This window comes from Saccostrea echinata, unplaced genomic scaffold, assembly GCF_033153115.1.
Source record: "Saccostrea echinata isolate AGI-Se365-2 ecotype Australia unplaced genomic scaffold, CSIRO_AGI_Sech_v1 ptg000042l, whole genome shotgun sequence".
In the NCBI taxonomy this organism is placed as follows: Eukaryota; Metazoa; Mollusca; class Bivalvia; order Ostreida; family Ostreidae; genus Saccostrea; species Saccostrea echinata.
The window spans coordinates 3,061,606-3,085,356 of record NW_026889791.1 but is presented as its reverse complement, the minus strand read 5'-3'; the positions used below and the strand labels follow the sequence as shown (position 1 = coordinate 3,085,356).

Sequence of the window (23,751 nt, the reverse complement as noted above, 5' to 3'; positions counted from 1 at the left end):
CAATTATTTGACCTTTTTGCACTCAAAAAATTTCATTTTACTGGCATTAAAAATTTAACAAGCAAAAAAATCATTTGAAAGTAATAACATTTTACTGAATTTAAAAAGAATAGTTAAAAGTATTTTATATATTCAGAAAAGAAAATAAAAAGTGGGGGTATGTGATGTTAATTGTTAGATATTATTAAAATAGTGCTAATTTTAAGCTTAAAATATGGACTTTTTTTTCTTGATTTTCACAATATATTTGCTATATTTATCAAACATAATGATAGAATTCATGACAGTTTATTTGATATATAATTTAGGACCAGTATAAAACAGTTCACTACACAAAATAACTCTGTGTGCAGACTGCATGTAAAAATAGGAATCCAAACTTAACATACTTTAAATACTTCGAAAGAGAAAAAAATGATCATTTTCTTCTAAAAAACCTTCCGCCACAAAATATAGTTCCTCACTTAATGCTTTTGGTATGGAATTTTATCATGAAGTTTTAACTGAATATAGTTTAATTGGCATTGTAGAATTCAAATTTATTGTGAGAATTAAAATTTTATGCAGAATTTTTGAAATATAGGTTAAGATATAAATCTGCTCAAACGCTCAGGAGCGAACCTCGTTAAAGTTGTAAATTTGAGGTAAATGTTAGCAAGATAAGGGGCAAAGGATATCTCTCAGGAAAAGCTTCAATATATAGGCAATGTTTACTGCAAAATCTGTTGTTGCGGTATCTTACTTAGTCTTTTGTCTCATACAATAAAAAATATTTCTAAAAAGTATATACATGTATATATCCATAAAATGTATTTGTGTCATTGTTCCACAAGTCTCATATTACTGGCCTCATATAAAACCCTGTCATTGGTAAAATACTGGGGGGGGGGGGGGGGGGGGGGGGGGGGTTGTTGTTTTGTTTTTAAAAGTTTTGCTATAGCTGGATGGCTGATTTACCTCAAAGCATCATACACAGCCACTAGCTTTGTTTGAAAAAAAGCTTCACAGAGAACAGACAATTTGGGTGTTTTTTTTTATTCATCAGAGACACTGATCAAAGATTCACAATTTCCAATGAATTACCTAATACTGCATGTATTTATTTTTTCCATGTAAAAGCATCAATAACTGGAATTAAATAACTCAATAGAGAAAAAAAAATATACATGTATGTAAAGCAAAAAACAGTTTTAAACATAAAATATTGCCCCATGAATTTACTTTTTTACCCATTTTCAGACCACTAAAAAGTGCCTAAAACTTACAAGATACATATACCTGCAAAAACAACCATCATCCTAAAACAAAATGAATTTGTTTTGCCTTACACACTTATACACAAGGAATCACAATCGCTGTGGATATACCCTTTAAACTAGGGAAAATAAAACATTAGGCAAGTAGATGTGGAAATTTATAAAGCCCATGCATTAAGAAGAATTAACATCATACAGTAGATACTTGCATCCAGTAAGCAATCAAAAAGGATTTGTATATATAAATCACAGTAATATCATCCACAATATCACTCAAAAAAAAATTACACAATATCATAATGCCATAAACACATTAAGTCCTAACAAAGTCTCAAAATCTATGCTCTGTAGCAAAAAAAAAAAAAAAAAAAAAAAACTAAGATGTTTTCTCTTTTTTATAAGCAATTACCATCACCCAAAATAAAGTATTATTTAATACCACAGATTGTCTGGAAATAATCCTAATAAATGCATAATGTTTAGATTTTATGGACTCTGAAACCATGATATGATATAAAACTCTTATATTCATTTTTTTGAAAATAACAAAAAAATTAAAATACAAAGCTGACAAGAATTGCTGACTGCTTCTGCCACATGAGCAAATACACGTATAAAGCTTAGCACCCATAAATAATGTTTCTAAAATAATTATTGATCACTAACAAGAAAAAAAATCACTAACACTTAATAAAATCACTAACCCAGTTTATAAAATCACTAAGACTAAAAAATCACTATATGCATATTTGATTTCAGTATCGCAATGTTAAATACAGCATCAATTGTAGTTCCATTAGCTTAAGCACAATACTCTGTACCACGAATTCCCATTTACTATCATAATTACACTACATTATAAAGCGAAAACCATCTACAGTCAGTAAGCTTAGTTCTAACATGTCTAAACTTGATTGTTCTGTTGTTTGGCCAAGAATAAATCAGATCATAATAACACAACAACTGTCATTACAGATCTGTAGTAACTCCAAAGATACTAAATCGAACTCGGTCTAACATAACAAGTCAATGATATGTTGTATGCAGCACGGCCACACGTCCACAATATCCTACTAAGGCAGAGGTAACATGATTTAAGCAAATAAATCATATTTCAAATTAATAAAACATCTTGCATTGTATCACTTGGATGATGCTGGTCTAAGGAATTAAAATAGGTCTGCTTTCCTTTTCAGGTCATTACGCTTCCATTCTGGTAGTCTTGTGAAGTGTTCCCTATCCATTTTGAACAGTTGATTAAAGTCCTCTGGACGTAAATGAATCTGGAAAAATAAGAAGGCATTTTTTTTTTACAAGTACTGATATTTAAAAGTCTGAGATAAAGGAAATGTCTGTCTTAACTGCCTACTTCAGTAGCCTGGCTGACTTTGGATAACAGAGGGTAGACAGATTTTGTGGAGAAGTATAACAATTTTCCAAACATATTATACAGAGAATCAATCAAACAATTTTCCAAACATTCAAATTTTACAGAGAACCCATCAAACAATTTTCCATACATCCAAATTTTACAGAGAACCAAACAATTTTCCAAAAATCCAAATTTTACAGAGAACCAATCAAATTGACTAGTTTTTAGGATGGGACTATTGGTCACAAGTAAAAAGTTTTGATTTTTTATTACAGAATTTGTTTCCCATAACTTGAATTTTTTTTTTTGAAACAATATTATTATGATTCACATATATACATTTCAAAAGTAAAAGTAATTGCTTGACATTTTCTTTGCTCTCCTGAATGCAAGACAATGTACATAGCTCACCTGGGTCTAAAGATTTCATATCAAAAGTAAGCTGGTTCTCTGTACTTTTATCTGATGTAAGTGAACCAGTCATGAGAGCTTACCTCCAGCATATTTCTATCCACATCTTTAGGCAAGTCGAAATTACTAATCTTCAGCTTTTCATATGGATAGATCTACAATTCATTATAAAAAAGATTAAATTTCATTTCCATCAACTTCATTCTTTTAAACAGCACAGCTTTTCCATACATATATAGTTGCACTTCAAAGGTTTAGACAGAGCACAGAAAGAATGCAGACATATAACACATCTGACTTTTTTTTAGGCTCATCAACCCTCCAACAAGAGAGATAACTCTTACTAGAATTAATTCATTATTCCATTAAAAGTTTTCATGTTAATAGTTATTTTTCCATATATATTTGTCAAATTTTGCTCTTCAAGGGATGCTGAAATTGTTCGCATTTCCATGTTTATTTAGATTACTTTTAGAAAATCATCATTTAAGCAAAATTTTTATATGGTAAAGGGGGGGGGGGGGCTGTTGAACATTGAGCACTTACCGGGGGATCAGCTTCTGTGTGCCACGTACTTCTCTGTAGAGAAATTATAGATATACCTTGGCCTCCTAATATACTGGAAGTCGCAAAAGATTCTTGCTGCAAAATAAAAGCATTAATTTTTCATCATAAACATAATATGAGAAAGAAACTTTCAATATACCAGACACCATGTAAAAATATGGAATTAATACATACCTCTGTATTAACTGTGGAAGAAGAAGCTGAAAAAGTAAGTACACAGTACAAAAAATTAATTATGCAGATACAAACAAAAATGATGTGGTCCAAAAATTAACAAGGCTTAATATCCAATGAATGCACAGTAAATAAATAAAATTCCTATTGAAAATTGACTCTTTTTTCCTCCAAAATTAACAAAAATTCCCAAGTGAAAAGGGTCAAGAAAGCTCTGATTTAAGATAGTACCTATAAACTTTTCTACATCCAATTAAGACTTTCAAAGTATTAATTGTTAAAGTGTTTTAAAATGAGTATACATGTATTCATTTAGAGCTGGTGTGACACAGCTATAATCATCTTTGATGTTCAGTAGAAAGAACCACAATCTCTTTCCCCCTCCACAGGAAAATAAAGTATATACTGTTGTATCCAATATAAACAATCAACAGCAAGAACAAAGTCAAAAAAGAAAAGAAAAATGTAATATTGATTTAAGGAATCACTGTCTAGTTTTTTGGGTATGCCAGGGCATCATTGACAGTGGAAATGTGGGATAATTTGCATAACCGACGAAACCCATTTTGCATATTTTTATCCCATGTTTCCAACTGTCATTAATGTCCCTGGTATACCCAACAAACTAAACAGTGATTCCTTATATTTACATTTATGTGTCAAATAAAAATGTAAATAAAGATTAAAAATTCTGTCTTGTAAAATAAATATAAGAAGCATTCCATGTTAATTTCCATAGTCTCAGCCCATTGACGTCAGACACAATAGTCCAGGAAATTGACATGTATATTAGGCACTTGAGCTTTCACCTGGTGAAATTCACATTCAGTTGTAAATATCCAACAATTAACACACTTAAATTTCTCTGAGTTATCAAAGAGAAAACAGTTGGAAGAATAAGATACACAAAATAAATGTAAAGACTTAAGTTAGCATGAAGTTTGAAATGTTCAAACACTCTTAACTAGATAAAATGCGAGTAAGCAACAAGGTTGACTTGTGAGGTCCAATATATGTTGAGTAATGGTGATAAACTCAGATTGACTTAAGAGTGACTGACTTTGGGTAACTGACAAAGGTTACTTACATGTATGAGGTCTGTGTGACTTATTGACTTAAAGGGTCTAAGATGACCTCTGGGGTCTAAGTTCACTAATCGAGTCTAAAATGACTTGCTGGGTCTGATTAAGTGACTTATGAAGTTTGACCAAGTTGACTCATGGATTTTGACTACTGTGACTTATGGGATTTGACTTTGTTGAATTAAAGAGTTTGAGACTTTGGGTCTGACTTGCTAGGTCTGATTTGTAGACTTACTTGCTGAAGGATGACTCCTGGATCCCAGATCTTCAAAATCATAGTATCTCTGAAAGTTATATGCAAAAATTTTTCATATAAATATGTCATGCCTTTCTGGGTCCTTACAAAAACAAGAGGCCCAAGGGCCTTTACAGTCACTGAGTAAAATACAACCTTGTAAAGGATCTATGGAATGGTTAATAACTATTTGATAACACAAAAAAAACTGAAACTTGAAAAACAAGAGAAAAAGTATGATCAGGGATTAACAAAATAATTAATTTGGTAATCAGCAAAAACTCAGAAATGTGCCCCTATTTGCCAATGCTATCAATACGGTTTGTCTGTTTGTACGCAAAAACTTAAACCTTGCCCATATGTTTTGAATGGTTGGAGCTATGGCTTTCACATTTCACGTGTATTCCTTGTGACACCAACTTTCTTCAGGTACCAACAATTTTGAACCTTTGACCTTGACCTTTGAGTTAGACCTACTTTTGAGAAACTTTAAATTTGGCCATAACTTTTGAACAGTGGGTGCTAGGGCTATCATATTTCACTGGTATGATCCTTGTGGCAAGATCTTCCATTGGGTACCAACAATTTTGACCCTGGAGTTTGACCTACTTTTGAAAAATTTTAACCTTGGCCATAACTTTACAGTTATGCTTGGGATTTCATATTTCACATGTAAATTACTCCTCTTCACCCATAAATGCTATATGCCAAAATTGGTTGAAATTGGTTCAGTGGTTTCAGAGAAGTTGAAAATGATCTAAAGTTTGCACAGGACAGCAGACAAAAACAAAGAGCAATAGGTCACTTGAGTGACTCTGGGGACCTAATATTTCACTTGCAAGTTGATCATATTTTATGAGCTGAATTTTAATTTCAAACTTACTGAAATGCTCTGAATTTCTACATCTTATATAAATATGGGTCAGGGATCGACATTAACGGTTGTCCGATTGCCCGGGACAAGTAAATTCTCAGTTCGGGCAAGTGAAATTGTCGACGTACTTGTCCGATCGGGCAAGTGATTTTTACTCAGACAAATGTATATATTTACTTAGTTACATTAATTTATAAATAAAACATAAATTGAACACTTGATTTCCACCACTTACCTGACTGAAAATGTTTTTGCATTCGGAATACCTTGCTAGCATTTCTGGATTATACATTTCATTTAATAATCGGGTGAATATTTTCTTTCATAGTAAATATGTTCTAGGTCTAACAAAATTTTGTTAACTTCTTTTAAGAAATTGGATTATTTATTCACACGCAGAATATAAGTACAGTGTAACACGATGTATCCTGATCAAGAAGATGTATGTTTGGTATCAAATATCTTCTTTTAGCGGTGCTTCACAGTTATCTCTGAAAATCACGATTCATAGAAGGATCCTACCGAAAATAATTTTTAGAAATAAGAATTTTATTAAATGGAAACGGAGGTTTATTGCTGCATGGCAGTGTGTGTTAACAGATTAAATTTACAAGTACAGTGGTATACATTTATTTACAAATGCAGCATCAATTTTTTTTCAAGTAGCTCAACTTTCCAAATTGACAGTAGTGTATTTGGTCACTTTTTTCCTTATCATAACTTTACAGTAATTAATAATTTTCTTCTTAAATTCTTTCCTAATTTTGGGCAACCAAGTTTTGCATTCGGACAAGTCAAAGTTTGGGATCACTTGCCCGAAGGGCAAGTGAATCTGAAAGTTAATGGCTATCCCTGTGGGTGGAAAAAAAAAAAATAAGATGGCGCTTATTACTCACATAGCTAAGATGACCTCCAAAAGTGCCCGAAACAGGAAGAGTGGCAGCCCTTGGAGTTAGAGAATAACTAGTTCTTCGTACTGTAAGAAAGAATTGTTCTTAACATTAAAGCAAACCATCAAAACACCTCTCTGAATCTCAACAACATTATCAATGAAGTTTGCATTTGCCAAAGATTAAGTGGTGTAAATCCTCAATAGAATGCCTGTACCTGGATGTGTGGACATAGTTCTATAGCCTCGTGATATATCACTATCATCCCAATACCGACGTGGTCGATCCAGGAATCTAGAGGGAGCTGCAAAAATCAAATAGATCTGTCAAACAGCAAAAAATGTAGGTACAATAATAAAACTGTATGTACCTGACTACCAGTACTTGTAGGTAACCTTGGGCTGTGAGTCATCCAAGATAGGTTTCAAAAAACTAGAACATATATTCACCAAAATAGAGATGTCAACTGAGCATGTGACAGGAAGAAAAAAAAAAACTATCATAATACAATGAGTCAAACATAGTAAACAGAGTATCTGCTTGTTTGTTAGTTGAGAAATTGAAAAGTTGAGAGCAAAGTTAATTAGTATTGATGAAAATAACATGCCATATTAATTTTTGTAATGTTTACTCCCTTTCTGAAAGAGAGATTTGCTGATTTTGAGGGTTGTTTTGTAAGCATACATTGTATATCATAAATCAAACTTCCATACAAACTTTAGGAATCAATATCATAAAGGCTACTGATTTTGTGTGCTGTTTAGTTTACACTTACAGGCAAACATTGGGGACTGGTACCGTGTGCTGTATCGAGGTTCATGATCAGCACTTGGCACTCTAGAAGCTTTCCATGGATCTAAAGCCTTCACAGGATGTGCTCGCTTTTCCTCCAGTTCTTTATATATAATTTTGCCTATACCAGACTGGTCTTTAAATTTGGAGAGTTCCTCTATTTCTTTGGTAATTTTAGGGTCCTCTGGGGGCATTTCTTCATCCTCTTCATCTGTTTCACCGCGACTTTTACGTCGCTGTCTCACTATATAATTAAAAAATTATTGATACATGTTCTTTGTTTGTAATTGTTTAATATGATCACAACCCCTGATAAAATGGGTCATATGCTTTTCTAGTACTAAATCACTTTTTTTCTCTGAAATCTTACAAATTTCTGGTAGAATGGCTGCTGGACATGGAGGTCCAGGCCAGTCCTCTCTTTCTATCTTGGTGATCTCATTGGGGGGTGGGGGCTTGGCAGCGGGGAACATGCTCATCCTCACAGCCTCCTCGTTGCGGAGCTCAGAGGAAGAGGAAACCCGCCTCGTTCGCTTTACCACCACTTTCGTGCCAGTAGCTGATGGTGAAAAAAAAAGCAATAACATTAATATGGGCTTGGTTTTGCAAGGGATGATTACTGAAGAAACATTTTGCTTTACTGAATGATCACACTTACCTAATGCAGCCATACCACCTGGAAAAAAAATGTGTTAAAAGATATTAAAGTTGTTGGTAAAACATATATCACACCAGATGGTTAGAAAAATCTGTTGAAATCTAACACTGAGTAGTGACAAGGCTTTCACAGATTAAAAAACATTCCTTTTTTTTCTTTATAAACAAAAGGCTTTTAGTACACATAAAAAACATAAAAATAAGAGAGTCCCCCAATAAATTGTAGATTTCTGAGATTACTTTCTCTCAAGTTTTAATGAAATACTTAAAGATAGATGTTTACCATAGAGAAAAACATATTTCAATGATACACACAGAATGTACTGTTTTGAACTGTACACACTTGGCAATTTAATAGGTGTTTTGTTCCATGACTGAGGTGTAGTGCACATCAAATGACCTTTAAGTACTGGTTTTATATTCTAACACATAGTAAAAAATTTATCTGTTGAGATATTTAGAGTTATTTTCTATGGAAACTGAGAAATCATACAAAACCTTGACACAACACAGTGTGACTTAAGTCAAAATTTGGACAACATATCTTCATTGCAGTTTTAAGGAAATTAGCGGAGGTTATCATGATTATGAATTATATGAAAAAACCTTTTTAAATGTACTCATTTCAACGGTATTAAATCATATTTAGGTGCGTTTCAAGCTACCATCTGTCTGCTAATTTAAATACATGCAAACATATAATTTAAAAAGTATTCTTACACTAACAACATTTTCATTTAATCTGAGAAGTAGTCTAACAAATGAATACAAAATAAACCAACTTTTCTTGGGTTTCAAAAATTCTGGTTTGTCCCTGGAGTAAGAGAAGTTGACTGGCCGGTGGAAGTGGGGGGAGGTGTGGTCCTGGCGGGGATTTAGGGGGGCCTTCTTCAGGTAGTTGCTTTTCCCCTCACCCAGGTAACTAGTATTGTAAAACTTTCCATAGTCTAGAACCGCCTTCTTTTCATAGTAGTCCTATTAAAACCATAAAACCATTATTAGACAAAAATTGTTCCTATTATATCTTTCAAAAATGAAGACTCATATTCAAATTGACATGTTATTCTTCTAAATATATGTCAGATAACCTGTTGTGTGTTGGAGAATAAACATTGCAACACAGTAAATAAAAAATAATAAATACAGGAAAGTTTATCCCCGCTGGTTTGTTCTACTGGCAGCACCTACACAAATCAAGGTGGACTTGTGATCTATGAACATTTAAAAGCAAATACATATAATACTTATTCATGGAATGCACTCTGAAGATTTTTCAAAAAAAAAAAAAAGAATTTTGAGATTAAAATACTTGTAAAATGGGAAACACTATCAAGATAGCATTATTATATGCTGATGTGTAATATAGACCCTAGCACATGTTACACTCAGCCAAGTACTCCCAGATTATTAAATCCACCATCTCCTTTGTATAAATGTTTACATTTTAATGTAACTACAAAAAGGTCGTTCGTGACAGCACTTCATGACAGAATTGAACAGTGTGAACTTGTTTCGAGTTATGCTTATTCACGTGTTACCTAAGTGTGAGTACCTCCACACCCTTCGCACTATGAATATAAAGTCCCCATTACTGCCTTCTCCTGTAACAGTTCTTTTAAAACACAATATAGAACTCCCATCTTTTGTTTACTATGGTTGGCAATGGCTTATTTTGTTCATTTATTTGTTTATTTATTTTGTCCTTGGAGTATGGTAAAAATTCTTTAAACATCCAAATTAAACCAAGCTTATGACAAAATCGTTCTGCATGTTTCCTTGTGATTCTTTTATACATACGTCACATATGTGCGATAGAAAATTACATGTAACAATTTTTCAAAGTAATTTACATTTACATTTTATATAATATCTTATACTTAATTTTGTGAAAATGGATATTTTCATTAAATATAACCTGTAATTTAATTTTTTTCCCAAAAAAAACAAGAGGCCCAGGGGCCACATCGCTCACCTGAGCACTATGGCTAGGAAAAGCAGAAATCAGTTGAGTCTTGAAAGGTTGAAAAGTTTAAATATAAAAGTAATTCAGGGGTTGGGGGGGGGGGGTGTTATGAATTGAACAAATTTGAATCTACACTATCTGAGGATGCTTCCATTTAAATATGACCAATCATGGCTTTGCTGTTCTTGAGAAGAAGATTTTTAAAGATTTTTCCTATATATTCCTATGTAAAACTTTGATCGCCCATTGTGGCCCCATCCGACCCCTGGGGGTCATGAGTTGAACAAATTTGAATGTACACTATCTGAGGATGCTTCCATGTAAATATGACCAATCATGGCTTTGCTGTTCTTGAGAAGAAGATTTTTAAAGATTTTTCCTATATATTCCTATGTAAAACTTTGATTGCCTGTTGTGGCCCCACCCGACCCTGGGGGTCATGATTTGAACAAACTTGAATCTACACTACCTGAGGATGCTTCCATGTAAATATGACCAATCATGGCTTTGCTGTTCTTGAGAAGAAGATTTTTAAAGATTTTTCCTATATATTCCTATGTAAAACTTTGATCGCCCATTGTGGCCCCAACCGACCCCTGGGGGTCATGATTTGAACAAACTTGAATCTACACTATCTGAGGATGCTATCATATAAATATGACCAATCATGGCTTTGCTGTTCTTGAGAAAAAGATTTTTAAAGATTTTTCCTATATATTCCTATGTAAAACTTTGATCGCCCATTGTGGCCCCACCCGACCCCTGGGGGTCATGATTTGAACAAACTTGAATCTACACTATCTGAGGATGCTACCATATAAATATGACCAATCATGGCTTTGCTGTTCTTGAGAAGGAGATTTTTAAAGATTTTTCCTATATATTCCTATGTAAAACTTTGATTGCCCATTGTGGCCCCACTGACCCCTAGGGGTCATGATTTGAACAAACTTGAATCTACATTACCTGAGGATGCTTCCACATAAGTTTCATATTTTCAAGCACAGTGGTTCTTGAGAAGAAGATTTTTTAATGATGCCATTAATTTTTCACGAATTCTTAATTATCTCCCCTTGGAAGAAGGCGTGGCCCTTCATTTGAACAAATTTGAATCCCCTTCACCCAAGGATACTTTGTGGCAAGTTTGGTTGAAATTGGCCCAGTAGTTCTGGAGAAGAAGTCGAAAATGTGAAAAGTTTACAGACGGACAGACAGACGGACTACAGACAAAATGTGATCAGAAAAGCTCACTTGAGCCTTCGGCTCAGGTGAGCTAAAAAGTATTCTGTCACAGAGCCAAAGTAATAAATTAATAGAATGGCATAATGAATTCATGATGCAAATAAAAAAACAAACAAAACAAAATAACTCAGATGTATATACAAGACATAATTTTCTCAGAGTTTAAACTATTAGAATTCATACAAATTTGATAGAGTCATATTCAAAAAGTAAAGTTCTAACTGGAGCCTTATTTGGGACTTCCTACATGTATTCCTGTCATAATTTGTCAACATATATAAATAATGAAAATCAATCCATTTACAACTCCATATTAAATAGTACATACTGTAAAATCAAAATGACCGAAAGAACAAGAGGCCCATGGGCCACAACGCTCACCTGAGTAACTTTGGCCTTGCTGTTTTTCACCCGATTTCCCCCTTGTAATACCTATTGTGGCCCCGCCCTACCCCAGGGGTCATGATTTGAACAATTTAGAATCTACACTACCCCAGGATGCTTCCACATAAGTTTCAGCTTTTCTGGCCCAGTGGTTCTTGAGAACAAGATTTTTAAAGATATTTTCTACATAATTCAATGTAAAACTTGGATTCCCTATTGTGGCCCCGCCCTACCCCTGGGGGTCATGGTTTTTACAATTTAGAATCTACACTACCCCAGGATGCTTCCACATAAGTTTCAGCTTTTCTGGCCCAGTGGTTCTTGAGAAGAAAATTTTTAAAGATTTTTTCTACATATTTCAATGTAAAACTTGGATTCCCTATTGTGGCCCCGCCCTACCCCCGGGGTCATGATTTGAACAATTTAGAATCTACACTACCCCAGGATGCTTCCACATAAGTTTCAGCTTTTCTGGCCCAGTGGTTCTTGAGAACAAGATTTTTAAAGATATTTTCTACATATTTCAATGTAAAACTTGGATTCCCTATTGTGGCCCCGCCCTACCCCCGGGGGTCATGGTTTTTACAATTTAAAATCTACACTACCCCAGGATGCTTCCACATAAGTTTCAGCTTTTCTGGCCCAGTGGTTCTTGAAAAGAAGATTTTTAAAGATTTTTTTCTACATTTTTCAATGTAAAACTTGGATTCCCTATTGTGGCCCCGCCCTACCCCCGGGGGTCATGATTTTAACAATTTAGAATCTACACTACCCCAGGATGCTTCCACATAAGTTTCAGCTTTTCTGGCCCAGTGGTTCTTGAGAAGAAGATTTTTAAAGATTTTTTCTACATTTTTCAATGTAAAACTTGGATTCCCTATTGTGGCCCCGCCCTACCCCCGGGGGTCATGATTTTAACAATTTAGAATCTACACTACCCCAGGATGCTTTCACATAAGTTTCAGCTTTTCTGGCCCAGTGGTTCTTGAGAAGAAGATTTTTTAATGACCCCACCCTATTTTTGTCTTTTCTTGATTATCTCCCCTTGGAAGCGGGCTTGGCCCTTTATTTTAACAATTTAAACTCCCCTTCACCCAAGGATGCTTTGTACCAAGTTTGGTTAAAATTTGCCCAGTGGTTCTTGAGAAGAAGTTGAAAATGTGAAAAGTTTACAGAGGGACGGACGGACAGACAGACGGACGGACGGACGGACGACGGACAACGGGTGATCAGAAAAGCTCACTTGAGCTTTCAGCTCAGGTGAGCTAATAAAATGTAGATCATAGATGCATTAATTCTCAAATCCATCAGCCTGGCTTGATTTTCTTGAACTTGGGTCTCTTTTTCTGTTTTGACCTGGAAGTTCATCTGATCCAATATGGTTCAAGAGAGCTTTTCTGATCCCTTAAGGACATATGCAACGTAGTTTGAACTCTATTGTCGTTTTCCTTGGAGTAAAAGTTCCAATACTAAAAGGAACTGTGTGCTACATTTTAATGTCTATATATTCTGTTGTACACTTCTTCTTAAACAAATTTGGATAAACAAAACATCTAGAATATATGTTTAGTAATTTTCGTATATTTTTCTTTGAACATTATACGAGAATTTTGCATCAATTGGTGTCTTTTCAAAACCCCTGGTATTATTAAATAAAAATACTCCACCAAAGGAATTGTCAAATAAATTGCACCTTGAATTTTACAATGAAGTCTATGGGGAGCGCAGGTTTTATTAAGATATTGTAAGAAGTAATTTGAATTTCATGTAGAGCTCTTGGTGAAAATATGCATAAACTCTCTCTTTATTAAAATATGAAATAAATTGAATCATTTGCCACAGACATTTTGATCAAATTAAATTTTTGGGTTTTTCGTCAAGGGCAGATAACTCTTCAACAAGAGGCCCATGGGCCACATCACTCACCTGAGTAACTTTGGCCATGCTGTTCATTACCAGACTCCCCCCCTTGCAATACCTATTGTGGCCCCATCCTCCTCCCAGGGGCCATGATTTGAACAATTTAGAATCTACACTACCCCAGGATGCTTCCACATAAGTTTCAGTTTTTCTGGTCCAGTGGTTCTTGAGAAGATTTTTAAAGATTTTTCCTATATATTTCAATGTAAAACTTGGGATTCCCCCTATTGTGGCCCCGCCCTATCCCCTGGGTCATGATTTGAACAATTTAGAGTGTACACTACTTGAGGATGCTTCCACATAAGTTTCAGCTTTTCTGGCCCAGTGGTTCTTGAGAAGAAGATTTTTAAAGATTTCTCCTATATATTTCAATGTAAAACTTGTATTTCCTATTGTGGCCCCGCCCTACCCCCGGGGGTCATGATTTGAACAATTTAGAATCTACACTACCCCAGGATGCTTCCACATAAGTTTCAGCTTTTCTGGCCCTGTGGTTCTTGAGAAGAAGATTTTTAAAGATTTTTCCTATATATATTTCAATGTAAAACTTGGATTCCCTATTGTGGCCCCGCCCTACCCCCGGGGGTCATGATTTGAACAATTTAGAATCTACACTTCCCCAGGATGCTTCCATATAAGTTTCAGCTTTACTGGCCCTGTGGTTCTTGAGAAGAAGATTTTTTAATGACCCCACCCTATTTTTGTCTTCTCTTGATTATCTCCCCTTGTGATGGGACTTGGCCCTTCATTTTAACAATTTAAATTCCCCTTTACCCAAGGATGCTTTGTACCAAGTTTGGTAAAAATTGGCCCAGTGGTTCTTGAGAAGAAGTCAAAAATGTGAAAAGTTTACAGACGGACGGACAGACAGACGGACAGACGGACGGACGGACGACGGACAAAATGTGATCAGAAAAGCTCACTTGAGCCTTCGGCTCAGGTGAGCTAAAAATTCCAAGCAAGAGAATATCTTGTCCCTTGGATTATAATCAATGCTATCACCTGACAAAGTCACTAAAATCTCCATGGTAACCATTATAATCCAGTGCCATTTTGTCCAGTATCAACTCCACACCTATTTGAATTAATCTCTGTCATATCCTTTAGTGGAACAGATGAATCATTGAGACTGATGTATTGAAGTAAAATTACTCAGTAATCTAAATTGGAGGCAAAGTATTGATTTTTATGCTTGTAAATAATTTTATAAATACTTTTATACCATGGAAATACCACATAATTCAATATACTATGTCATATAATTTGATTTGTTTTTAACTGAGGATGCAGTTGACAGTCTTCAATTGCATAAAAGGGGAGAGAGAGATGTCAAAAAATGATAAATCTGGTAATCACAAGTTTCAAAGTATGGTAAAAATCTAATTCAGAAATCTAATACAGAAACATTTATGAATGAGTTCAAGTATCATATTGGGTTTAGCTAAATGACTAACTATAAAATATTAAAGAATTTCTCAAATTAGCACTAACTTGATATACATCATTCAGTTTCTTCACCACCAACTTAATAAGCTGAAGCCCCTACTTTATCATTATCATCACCCAAATCATCGCATTTCTGATAGAGAGTGAACCAAACTTCCTCCTAACCAATCTAACCTTACTAACACGAACAGATGTGAAATCTCTATCACATTCCTTACTAATCAAATAGAGGTTATCTTCACTAACCTTACAAACAGATGTCAAATCCCTATCAAAATTTCCTAACTGACAGGTGTTAAAACTTTGTCACTGTCACTTACCTGGCTGACAGGTGTTAAAATTTCATCATCACTATCCTGACTGACAGGTAAATAGACTTCATCATCACTTACCTACCTGATAGGTGTAAGGACTACAACATCACTTACTTGACAGACAGGTGTTCCATGTAAGGCTTCATCATCACTTATCTTACTAAAACATGTTAACTTTTGTCATCACTTACCTATTTAATGGGTGTTAAGACTTCATCATCATTTACCTGTGTAAGACTTCATCATTGCTTACCTGTGTAAGACTTCATCATTGCTTACCTGTGTAAGACTTCATCATTTCTTTACCTGTGTAAGACTTCATCATTGCTTACCTGTGTAAGACTTCATTATCACTTACCTGTGTAAGACTTCATCATTGCTTACCTGTGTAAGACTTCATCATTGCTTACCTGTGTAAGACTTCATCATTGCTTACCTGTGTAAGACTTCATCATTGCTTACGTGTGTAAGACTTCATCATTGCTTACGTGTGTAAGACTTCACCATCACTTACCTGTGTAAGACTTCATCATCACTTACCTGTGTAAGACTTCATCATCACTTACCTGTGTAAGACTTCATCATTGCTTACCTGACTGACGGTTTAGCTTCATCATCACTTACCTGACTAACAGGTGTTAACCTTTATCATCACTTACCTGGCTGACAGGTGTTAACCTTTATCATCACTTACCTGACTGACAGGTGTTAGGGCTTCATCATCACTTTGATCTGTGTGGTCCTGGTCAGAGTCTGTGTTTATATCTACACAAATTAAAATTACATTAGTTAAAGGTTACAGGTAAGACAAAAATATTTTGTCAATGCCTGATTTTTTTTTTTTTTTTTTTTTTTTTGATGGTGACCAGAAATTTTAAAATTTAATGGTACCTGTAAGTCTGAAATGGAGTACAGAAAGACTAGTTAAAATTATCAGACACTATAGCATAAACCCCTCAAAAATATCACATAATTGGCATGAATGGACTACAGCCCAAATAATATCCAACATATAGCTTATTCTTGACACTTTCAGCCTCCTTGGAAGATTGCAATTTCTCCACTTGATGTTAGAAACATTGACGAAGAGTGGATATCACCATGGGTGACTAACAGAGAAAAAAATAATCTATATCAGCTATTATGTCAGATTGGTTTGTGAGATTAATTAAAATAATTTTCAAAGTTTAAATTTTAAACAACAATCCTTTAATTCAGTGTGAATTATACGTTATTATGTCTCCTTGAAATATCTGTTCAAAATTACTTTCTCTAAAATTTGCACAGTTATACCTTCAAATTTTAAATAGTTATACATCAAATTATAAAGAGTATTTTTATTGATCTTTTTACTACATCTTTTTTCCCCCCAAAACTCATTTCTTTACTTTAAATTAATGAAAAATATACTTTGCCCATAGGCTTTTCTACATGAAATTAATTAGGTAATATCTATCTGATATTATTTTTTAAAAAAAAATCCCTTAATCTCTTTGTAGAGCTTGTTCTTTTTATCTGATCTATAATTATGAAATATTTTAAAAAGTCGGAGTCAAATTGATTTTTCTTACTTTTTTTTTGGGGGGGGGGGGGGGGTAGGGGGGGGTGTTACTATTAATTTATGCATCACACCTTGACTAATTCAATGCCTCCATCTGTCACACTAAAAATCACCAATAGATTTTGTCAATGTATGTTAATGGAGGACATCAAAAAAGATAAAAAAAAAATAATAATAATAATTTAAATCTTGTTAAACTAATCAGATAATTATATCCTGGCAATTACATTTAAATAGTCAACATATCTGAATGAAGTGATTATAGTATACAGTATACAAAAAAATAACCATTTATTGTGCAAGTTTAATTTTATTTAGTCGTGTATCAATCAATCATTTCAAAGTTTAACTTTGTCTGCTCTATTAAAATGATACATCTGTAAAAAAAAAAAAATACCTAGAAAATGGCACTCTTTTTCATATCATTTTTAAGAAATCTAAAATAAACCTACTATCACATGTAAAAACCTTATTTTGATCATGTTGACGTGTGCAGTTTCATTTCATTTGATCAGACGGAATTCACATTACATTATTTTAAAATCAATGTTTTGTCACCACAGAGCACTCCTGCTAATTTATGTCAAACACAAAATGTCACGACAGTTTCTCAGTAATACTCCCCCTCTACATTTCACACACTGTGTCACGGTCTTTAGTGACTTATCTAATCATTAAAACAAGTTTCTTTAACAATTTACACCTTCTTTTGCTTACAGTTATTCGAGTATCAAGATAGTTTGTCAATGCATGTCTTCATTTTTTTTTAAAACAACATAACTCTGGTTTTACAAGTACCGCAACAGTGAAGTGCACATCCCATTTCACAACGCTACTTACAGTTTTTTTTTTTTTTTACCCTTTTTTATGAATAATCCATTACATTGGATGCCAATATGAAGTCTCTAAAACTCAAAAAAATTCCTGTGTCATTTATTCATACACACAAAGCTAGTTTGATATAAAGAACTATAAACGGTAAGGGCGTATTCCTGCCCCCATAATAGTCAAATTTTGAAAATCTCTTGAAATGAGCAAAAGTGTATATATTGTATAAAATAATCCAAATTAAGACAATATATTATGAAATTGAAAAAAATAGTTGGCTTTTCTTGTCTCTGTGACGTCACAAACTATTTGGATTTCCGTTATTTTTAAAATAGAGGCCAAAATGCACAGAGTTTGTTCAATTTTGACTATAGTATTTATAGAGCGCAAGCTTGCTCAGGTACCATATTCACATATTTCATTGATATTATCATTCTACACATTATATCAAAAGATCTAGTCTGAGCAGACCTGCGCTCGATAATTTCCAATCAAAATACCGACGTAAAATACAATATTTTCTCTCAAAATCATTGCAATTTGGAATTTACGTCATTTTATTGACGTCATATCTAACTAATGATGTCATAATTGATAAAAATATTTAATGCTTTGAAGTCTGCAAATATCCACCTGGTTTAGAACATAATTAAAGATTTCTCCATCAAAGTTTTATTTTGGGGGCAGATACTGGCCACTACAGAATATAGTCCTTTCTGCTTATTCCAACATTTTCTGAGTTACTTATGGAGTTTTCCCTAGTACAACACAAAATTATGTTGCTACTCGCTGCTCTATGACATCCTAAGGCATCATTTTTTTCCTCCCTATTCAATGAGGACTACCTGTCTTTTGCAATTGATTTCTGTTCAACGAGGCAATATAACCCCTTTTTTGCAGTTTTAATTTTTGAACATGTTGAAAAATATCATATTTGTTCTTCGTTATTCAAATCATTTGAATTTACTGTTGAAATATTTCTACCAAATTTGGTCATAATATGATGCTAAATAAAAGTTATGACAAAAGGCTATGTAATTTTTGATGGACCCTCATTTAATTCAAAAGTATAGAACAACATTTAACTTCATTTGGAAATGCCTATTCTACTTCAAATCCTTGTTTTATAATGAGTAATGTAAACAAATTAAAAAATACTATGTTTTTCAACTCCTTAATATTTTCCAAAGATATTTCCAGAAAACAGCAGAAAGCTTTCCTTTCTAAATGGTGTGTAAAAAAAAAAATGAAAAAAATAAAAATAGAGCAATAAACACACTTATTTTTCTGTTTGTGACGATGGCATTTATGAAAATCTCTACCCTTCATGAACACATTTTGTTGTTTAAGTTTTTATGCATCATTATCTCAAAAATTACAAAATACATGTGCATCTGTGAATGTCACTCAAAATGTTGTTTTTCTGGACAAACATCTGATATTTATCATGTTTATCAAGTGAGATGTTTGTTTTCAAGTTTCTGCATTCTTGTAAATAATCTGCGTTACTTACGTAATTGTTCTGTACATAACATCCCATAGGCTGCTGGTGTAGAGGCCGCCCGAGGAAGCATACCTCCATTGACTGTCTTTGGTGTTAATGGCTCTGTGCCAGTGCCATTCATTCTTAGGGGACTATCAGGAATGGATTTTTCTGTCCACGTCTGAGGAACATTTTCCTTTTGCTCATAGTCTGTGTCTTGTTGATCATAGTCTGTTTCTTGTTCCGAGCTAGAAGACGCCATATTTAAGGACCTGCTCTTCGGAAGACTTGGCGAGTCCCCTATACTGGATCTCTGCTCCATAACGGGAGCGGACTCTGATCTCAGTGGGGATTCTATTTCTGATCTCTCATGGTGCCTCATTCCTCCCCGCTTCGGAGACTTGCGAGGTGTGGGGGAAGGTTCCCCATCCAAGTCTCTCGGCTTTGATGATTTCTGACCTGTAACATATGTACATCAATCATTTTACTGACTCCTCCTGCTGATTGGCATGGAAAAATAAAATTTTCTATCTTTAGAATTATTTCTCTGAAGAACTTCAAACACTGACCTACTCATTTATGAATATTTATTTCTGCTAAATTTAACATCATCATAAGCTAAATACAAATATTCACTAAAGAAATATTATATATAAAGCTTTTATAAGATACTCATTAATAAACTTGTGACAAGCATGGAAATTGATTTGATCACATGTTGATCAATCAAATAACCTGATGCTTGATTGAACTGCATAAAAAAAGTAAAGTAAGTAAGTATATCTAGCAAACAAGACTACCTAAACTAAGCAAAAACCACTCTGAATCTCTGATCACATCTGAAATCCAACACATTGAGAAGGCCTTCTGATAAGTCAGTCATGAATATTTTCAGGGTGCAAAAAAAGCACTTGTCCACTTGTCCTGGACGAGTGAAAATCGACCAAGGACAAGTGGATGACATTATCTGCCTGTTCCTGGTGGCGAGTAAAATTTTTTGCATGATTACTGATAATTTTCTTCTGATTATATCCAGTGATAAAGTCAATAATACAAAAAGTGCTTCAAAATTTGACAAGAGACTTCAACTCTGAATTTAAATGAACATATGTACATCCATGATCACAGTTTGAGAAGAGATCTAAACCAAGCTTTAATCTTTTTTATGATTTTGTGAAAAACAGGCTTTATATAAAGGAACAAGTAAAATCATCATAGGAACAAGTGGGTATGATTTCATACCTATCCCCTGGGACAAGTTGTCACTGAATTTTTTTTCTTACCCTGAAATCATAAAATTTATGATCCACAGAAGATAAAAAAAATTCTAGTAGCCCAATTAGTTACTTTTTAGTTAATAAGAATTGTTTCCTCAAAATTACTCTCACACTTAAAACAATAAACACTTAAGTATAGATAACAATCTTTGAGAGGGATTGCAGGAATACTACATGTAAATTGATTTTGAAAAATTAAAAAAATGATAGGATGAGAAGTCCTAGTATGTTTTATTCATTTTCAAGTTGTATACAAGTAACACAAATTTAACACTGACTGATCTGTTGATAAACAATTTAATTGTTAGATTGCAACATTTTATTGTGGTTATTTAGCTTAGTCACACAGTTTTATTTGAAAATGAAATGACACTTGATGAATGATCGTCAAATGATTGTTCTGTTTGTTACATAGTGTAGATAATTCAAATTACGGGGAGTATCTGAAAATATTTGCTTTTCTCTTTCAAAACATCCATTTTCTTTTCGGAGGGATGGGAATAATGCAAACCATTTTAATCATTTACTATTATATGTTTCAGCAAGATCAGTACCTCGTTGTCCAAACTGACACCAAATGAAACAATTTTATTACACCCAAAGTATTTTTTTTACAGAAGTGAAATACAGTAGATCATCTAATTTTTGCAACACCTTATTTTAGCGAGATATATATTTGGTATTTATACATGTTATAAGGGAGACAAAATTTTCACGAATGGAGGTTTTTGCTGTATATGTTTTTTGCTAATAAAATTACATGTATACGCGAGAATTAAATTTTCGCAAGCAGACCATCTCACGTAATTACGCGAAATAAAGTTCTTGTGAATAAAAAGTGTTAACAGTAGCTTAAAGTGATCAGCTACATCAAAGCTTATTGATTCATCAATGTTACTGAAATTTAAAAGATATCACAGGAAACATGAGAATTAGAAGGGGGGGGGGGATTTCATGACAATCCTAATAGTAGTGATGGGAAATCGGAAAAAAATCATAATCGATTATCGGTAATAATCGGCTGCACATAATCGATTAATAATCGATTATAATCGAATCTTTAACTTAAATGAAATAAATATAAAAAGTTAAACTTATTCAGATTTAAGTTCAGATTTCCCCCCCAAAAAATCATTTAATTAATTATATTCATATATGTTTATTCATTTTTTCCTTTATTGAAGTGGAAAAAAAGAATTTCTTTACTTTAAAAAAAATATATTGAATGGGAATTTGTTTTACAAAAAATTCTCATTAAAAATATTGAATGGGGGAATATTACTGATATTAGTCCCATCTTGCATTACATTTATTTATTTCTTGGACTTACAAGTTTAAAAAGTAGTTATCCAGAATTTGGACCTGTATTCCTGATTTTAATAACGTTTACAGATCGTCTGTACTATTAATATTTTCCTGTGTATACGGTAGTAAACCTCTTAATATTGTCCGTTTTTCTGTTATTAGTCTGACCCTATAATCAATCATGGCGGTAAATATCAACATGGCAAGGATACCTTCGATATTTTAAACATTCATCACTACTTTAAAACTCTTTGCACGTGGATTTGGTAATAAAATTAAAGTATTACAATATTATTTTTTGTCAGCGATGTCGGCGACATTTATTTTGTAATCGATTAGTAGTATCGAAGAGCTCCTAACGACCGACAATCGATCGTCGGCGACAATCGGCCCATCACTACCTAATAGACTTAATATCATAGTACATATATGTACATGATGTTTCTACAGGAAATCTTAGACTTGGTTGATCTTTTGTGTCTCTTTGCTTTATGTATGCATTCAATAATTAACCCTTTCTCATTTTGTAAACATACTTCTAATAAATAAGAATATGTTGATTGGTTAAGCTAAGTAAGACTAACCAGTCAATACACAATTGGCCATGAAACGCATTAAATGACAATTGTCTGGTTATATATGTAGTGTAACTGAAGCTTAGTATGACTGTATGTACTACCAGAAATATGTGCACATGTGTCAATAATCAACAATTTCAAATACAATACATCTGAACACAAAATTTATACCTATATACAAAGGTGCATTGTAAACCTGCCATTTATGTACTTGTAAGGGAACTGATTCCTCAGGTACATGAAAGTTTTCAATGATTTTATCTCAGTATAACATGGTTTGGACAAAAAGAGCATTTAGAAGTGACTCATAAATATTGACCTAGGTCAGGTTCCTGTGAAGAGATAGCATGAAACTAATTATATCCCTGTGTTAACACATATTCTGTTACATTTTCCCCCTAGTTTCAAATTCACCTCTGTCACATATTCAACAACCAACACAGGGTGTCTGGTGTGATGTTTTATGTCTTAAATAACCAACTCGTCTAACCAGGTCTTTTCTCAGTAGGCCGCATGCCTTTTCGTGTCTGATAATGTTGATGATGAGGGTTCCAATGATCCGCCATCTTGAATTTTTCTGGGTAATTTGCAAAAGCTAATCTACTGATATTTATCCTTATAAAAAATGTCTGCGTTGACAAAGAGTTCAAAAACAAAGTTAACTACGATATGTAAATGGTAACCTCTGAATATAATATGTAAACACGCAGTGCGGAGAATTTTTCAAATGTATAGAACCAAGCAGCTAATGTTTATTGCTCGAGTGTCATGCTTCGACATTTTTAACATGGTCTGCGATTCTCGAATAACCAACCGATTTATGTAGAAATACTCACCCATGACAGAGAAGATCCCACAAACCCGGTATTTTATGTCAGCATATGGGTAAATATACCTCCTTTGCCATCCACATGTTGTATACACAGCCGAAAGGAAGTTCTCAAATGTCAACAAACTTGGGCGATTCCACTTCCACCTCACAGGGGGAGTTCAGCGTTGCATTTACAAATTAATTAGCGCGTACTTGATAAATGTCGCATCTGAGTAAGTCGATTTTAATTAAACTTTCACTTTGCTTTTTTGATGTTGAGAAAAAGAGGAAGAAAATGGTCGGTTAAGTTAATATAACACATGCAGGGT

At 33.7% G+C, this 23,751-nt stretch overlaps 1 protein-coding gene across 1 annotated transcript; it reads right to left on the bottom strand.

The window, feature by feature from the left end:
- Positions 1-1,014: 1,014 nt before the first annotated feature.
- On the bottom strand, positions 1,015-23,587 carry LOC133201169 (uncharacterized). The gene is made up of 14 exons (XM_061336950.1): positions 23,448-23,587; positions 19,482-19,910; positions 16,274-16,344; positions 9,093-9,285; positions 8,312-8,329; positions 8,024-8,212; positions 7,637-7,897; positions 7,079-7,165; positions 6,868-6,947; positions 5,098-5,146; positions 3,781-3,806; positions 3,586-3,681; positions 3,123-3,194; positions 1,015-2,539 (listed from the first exon to the last, which is right to left on the bottom strand). The coding sequence occupies exons 1-14, from the start codon at positions 23,449-23,451 to the stop codon at positions 2,426-2,428; spliced, it is 1,689 nt and encodes a 562-aa protein (XP_061192934.1). The 5' UTR covers positions 23,452-23,587; the 3' UTR covers positions 1,015-2,425.
- Between the last annotated feature and the right edge of the window lie 164 nt (positions 23,588-23,751).

What these genes read in the sequence shown, in the direction of transcription:
- LOC133201169 (XM_061336950.1), bottom strand. An exon ending in CTTCCACAGTTAATACAGAG is followed by an intron (nt 3,682 to 3,780) that starts GTATGTATTAAT and finishes TTTATTTTGCAG; the next exon opens with CAAGAATCTTTTGCGACTTC. An exon ending in TGGATAGAAATATGCTGGAG is followed by an intron (nt 2,540 to 3,122) that starts GTAAGCTCTCAT and finishes TTATTTTTCCAG; the next exon opens with ATTCATTTACGTCCAGAGGA.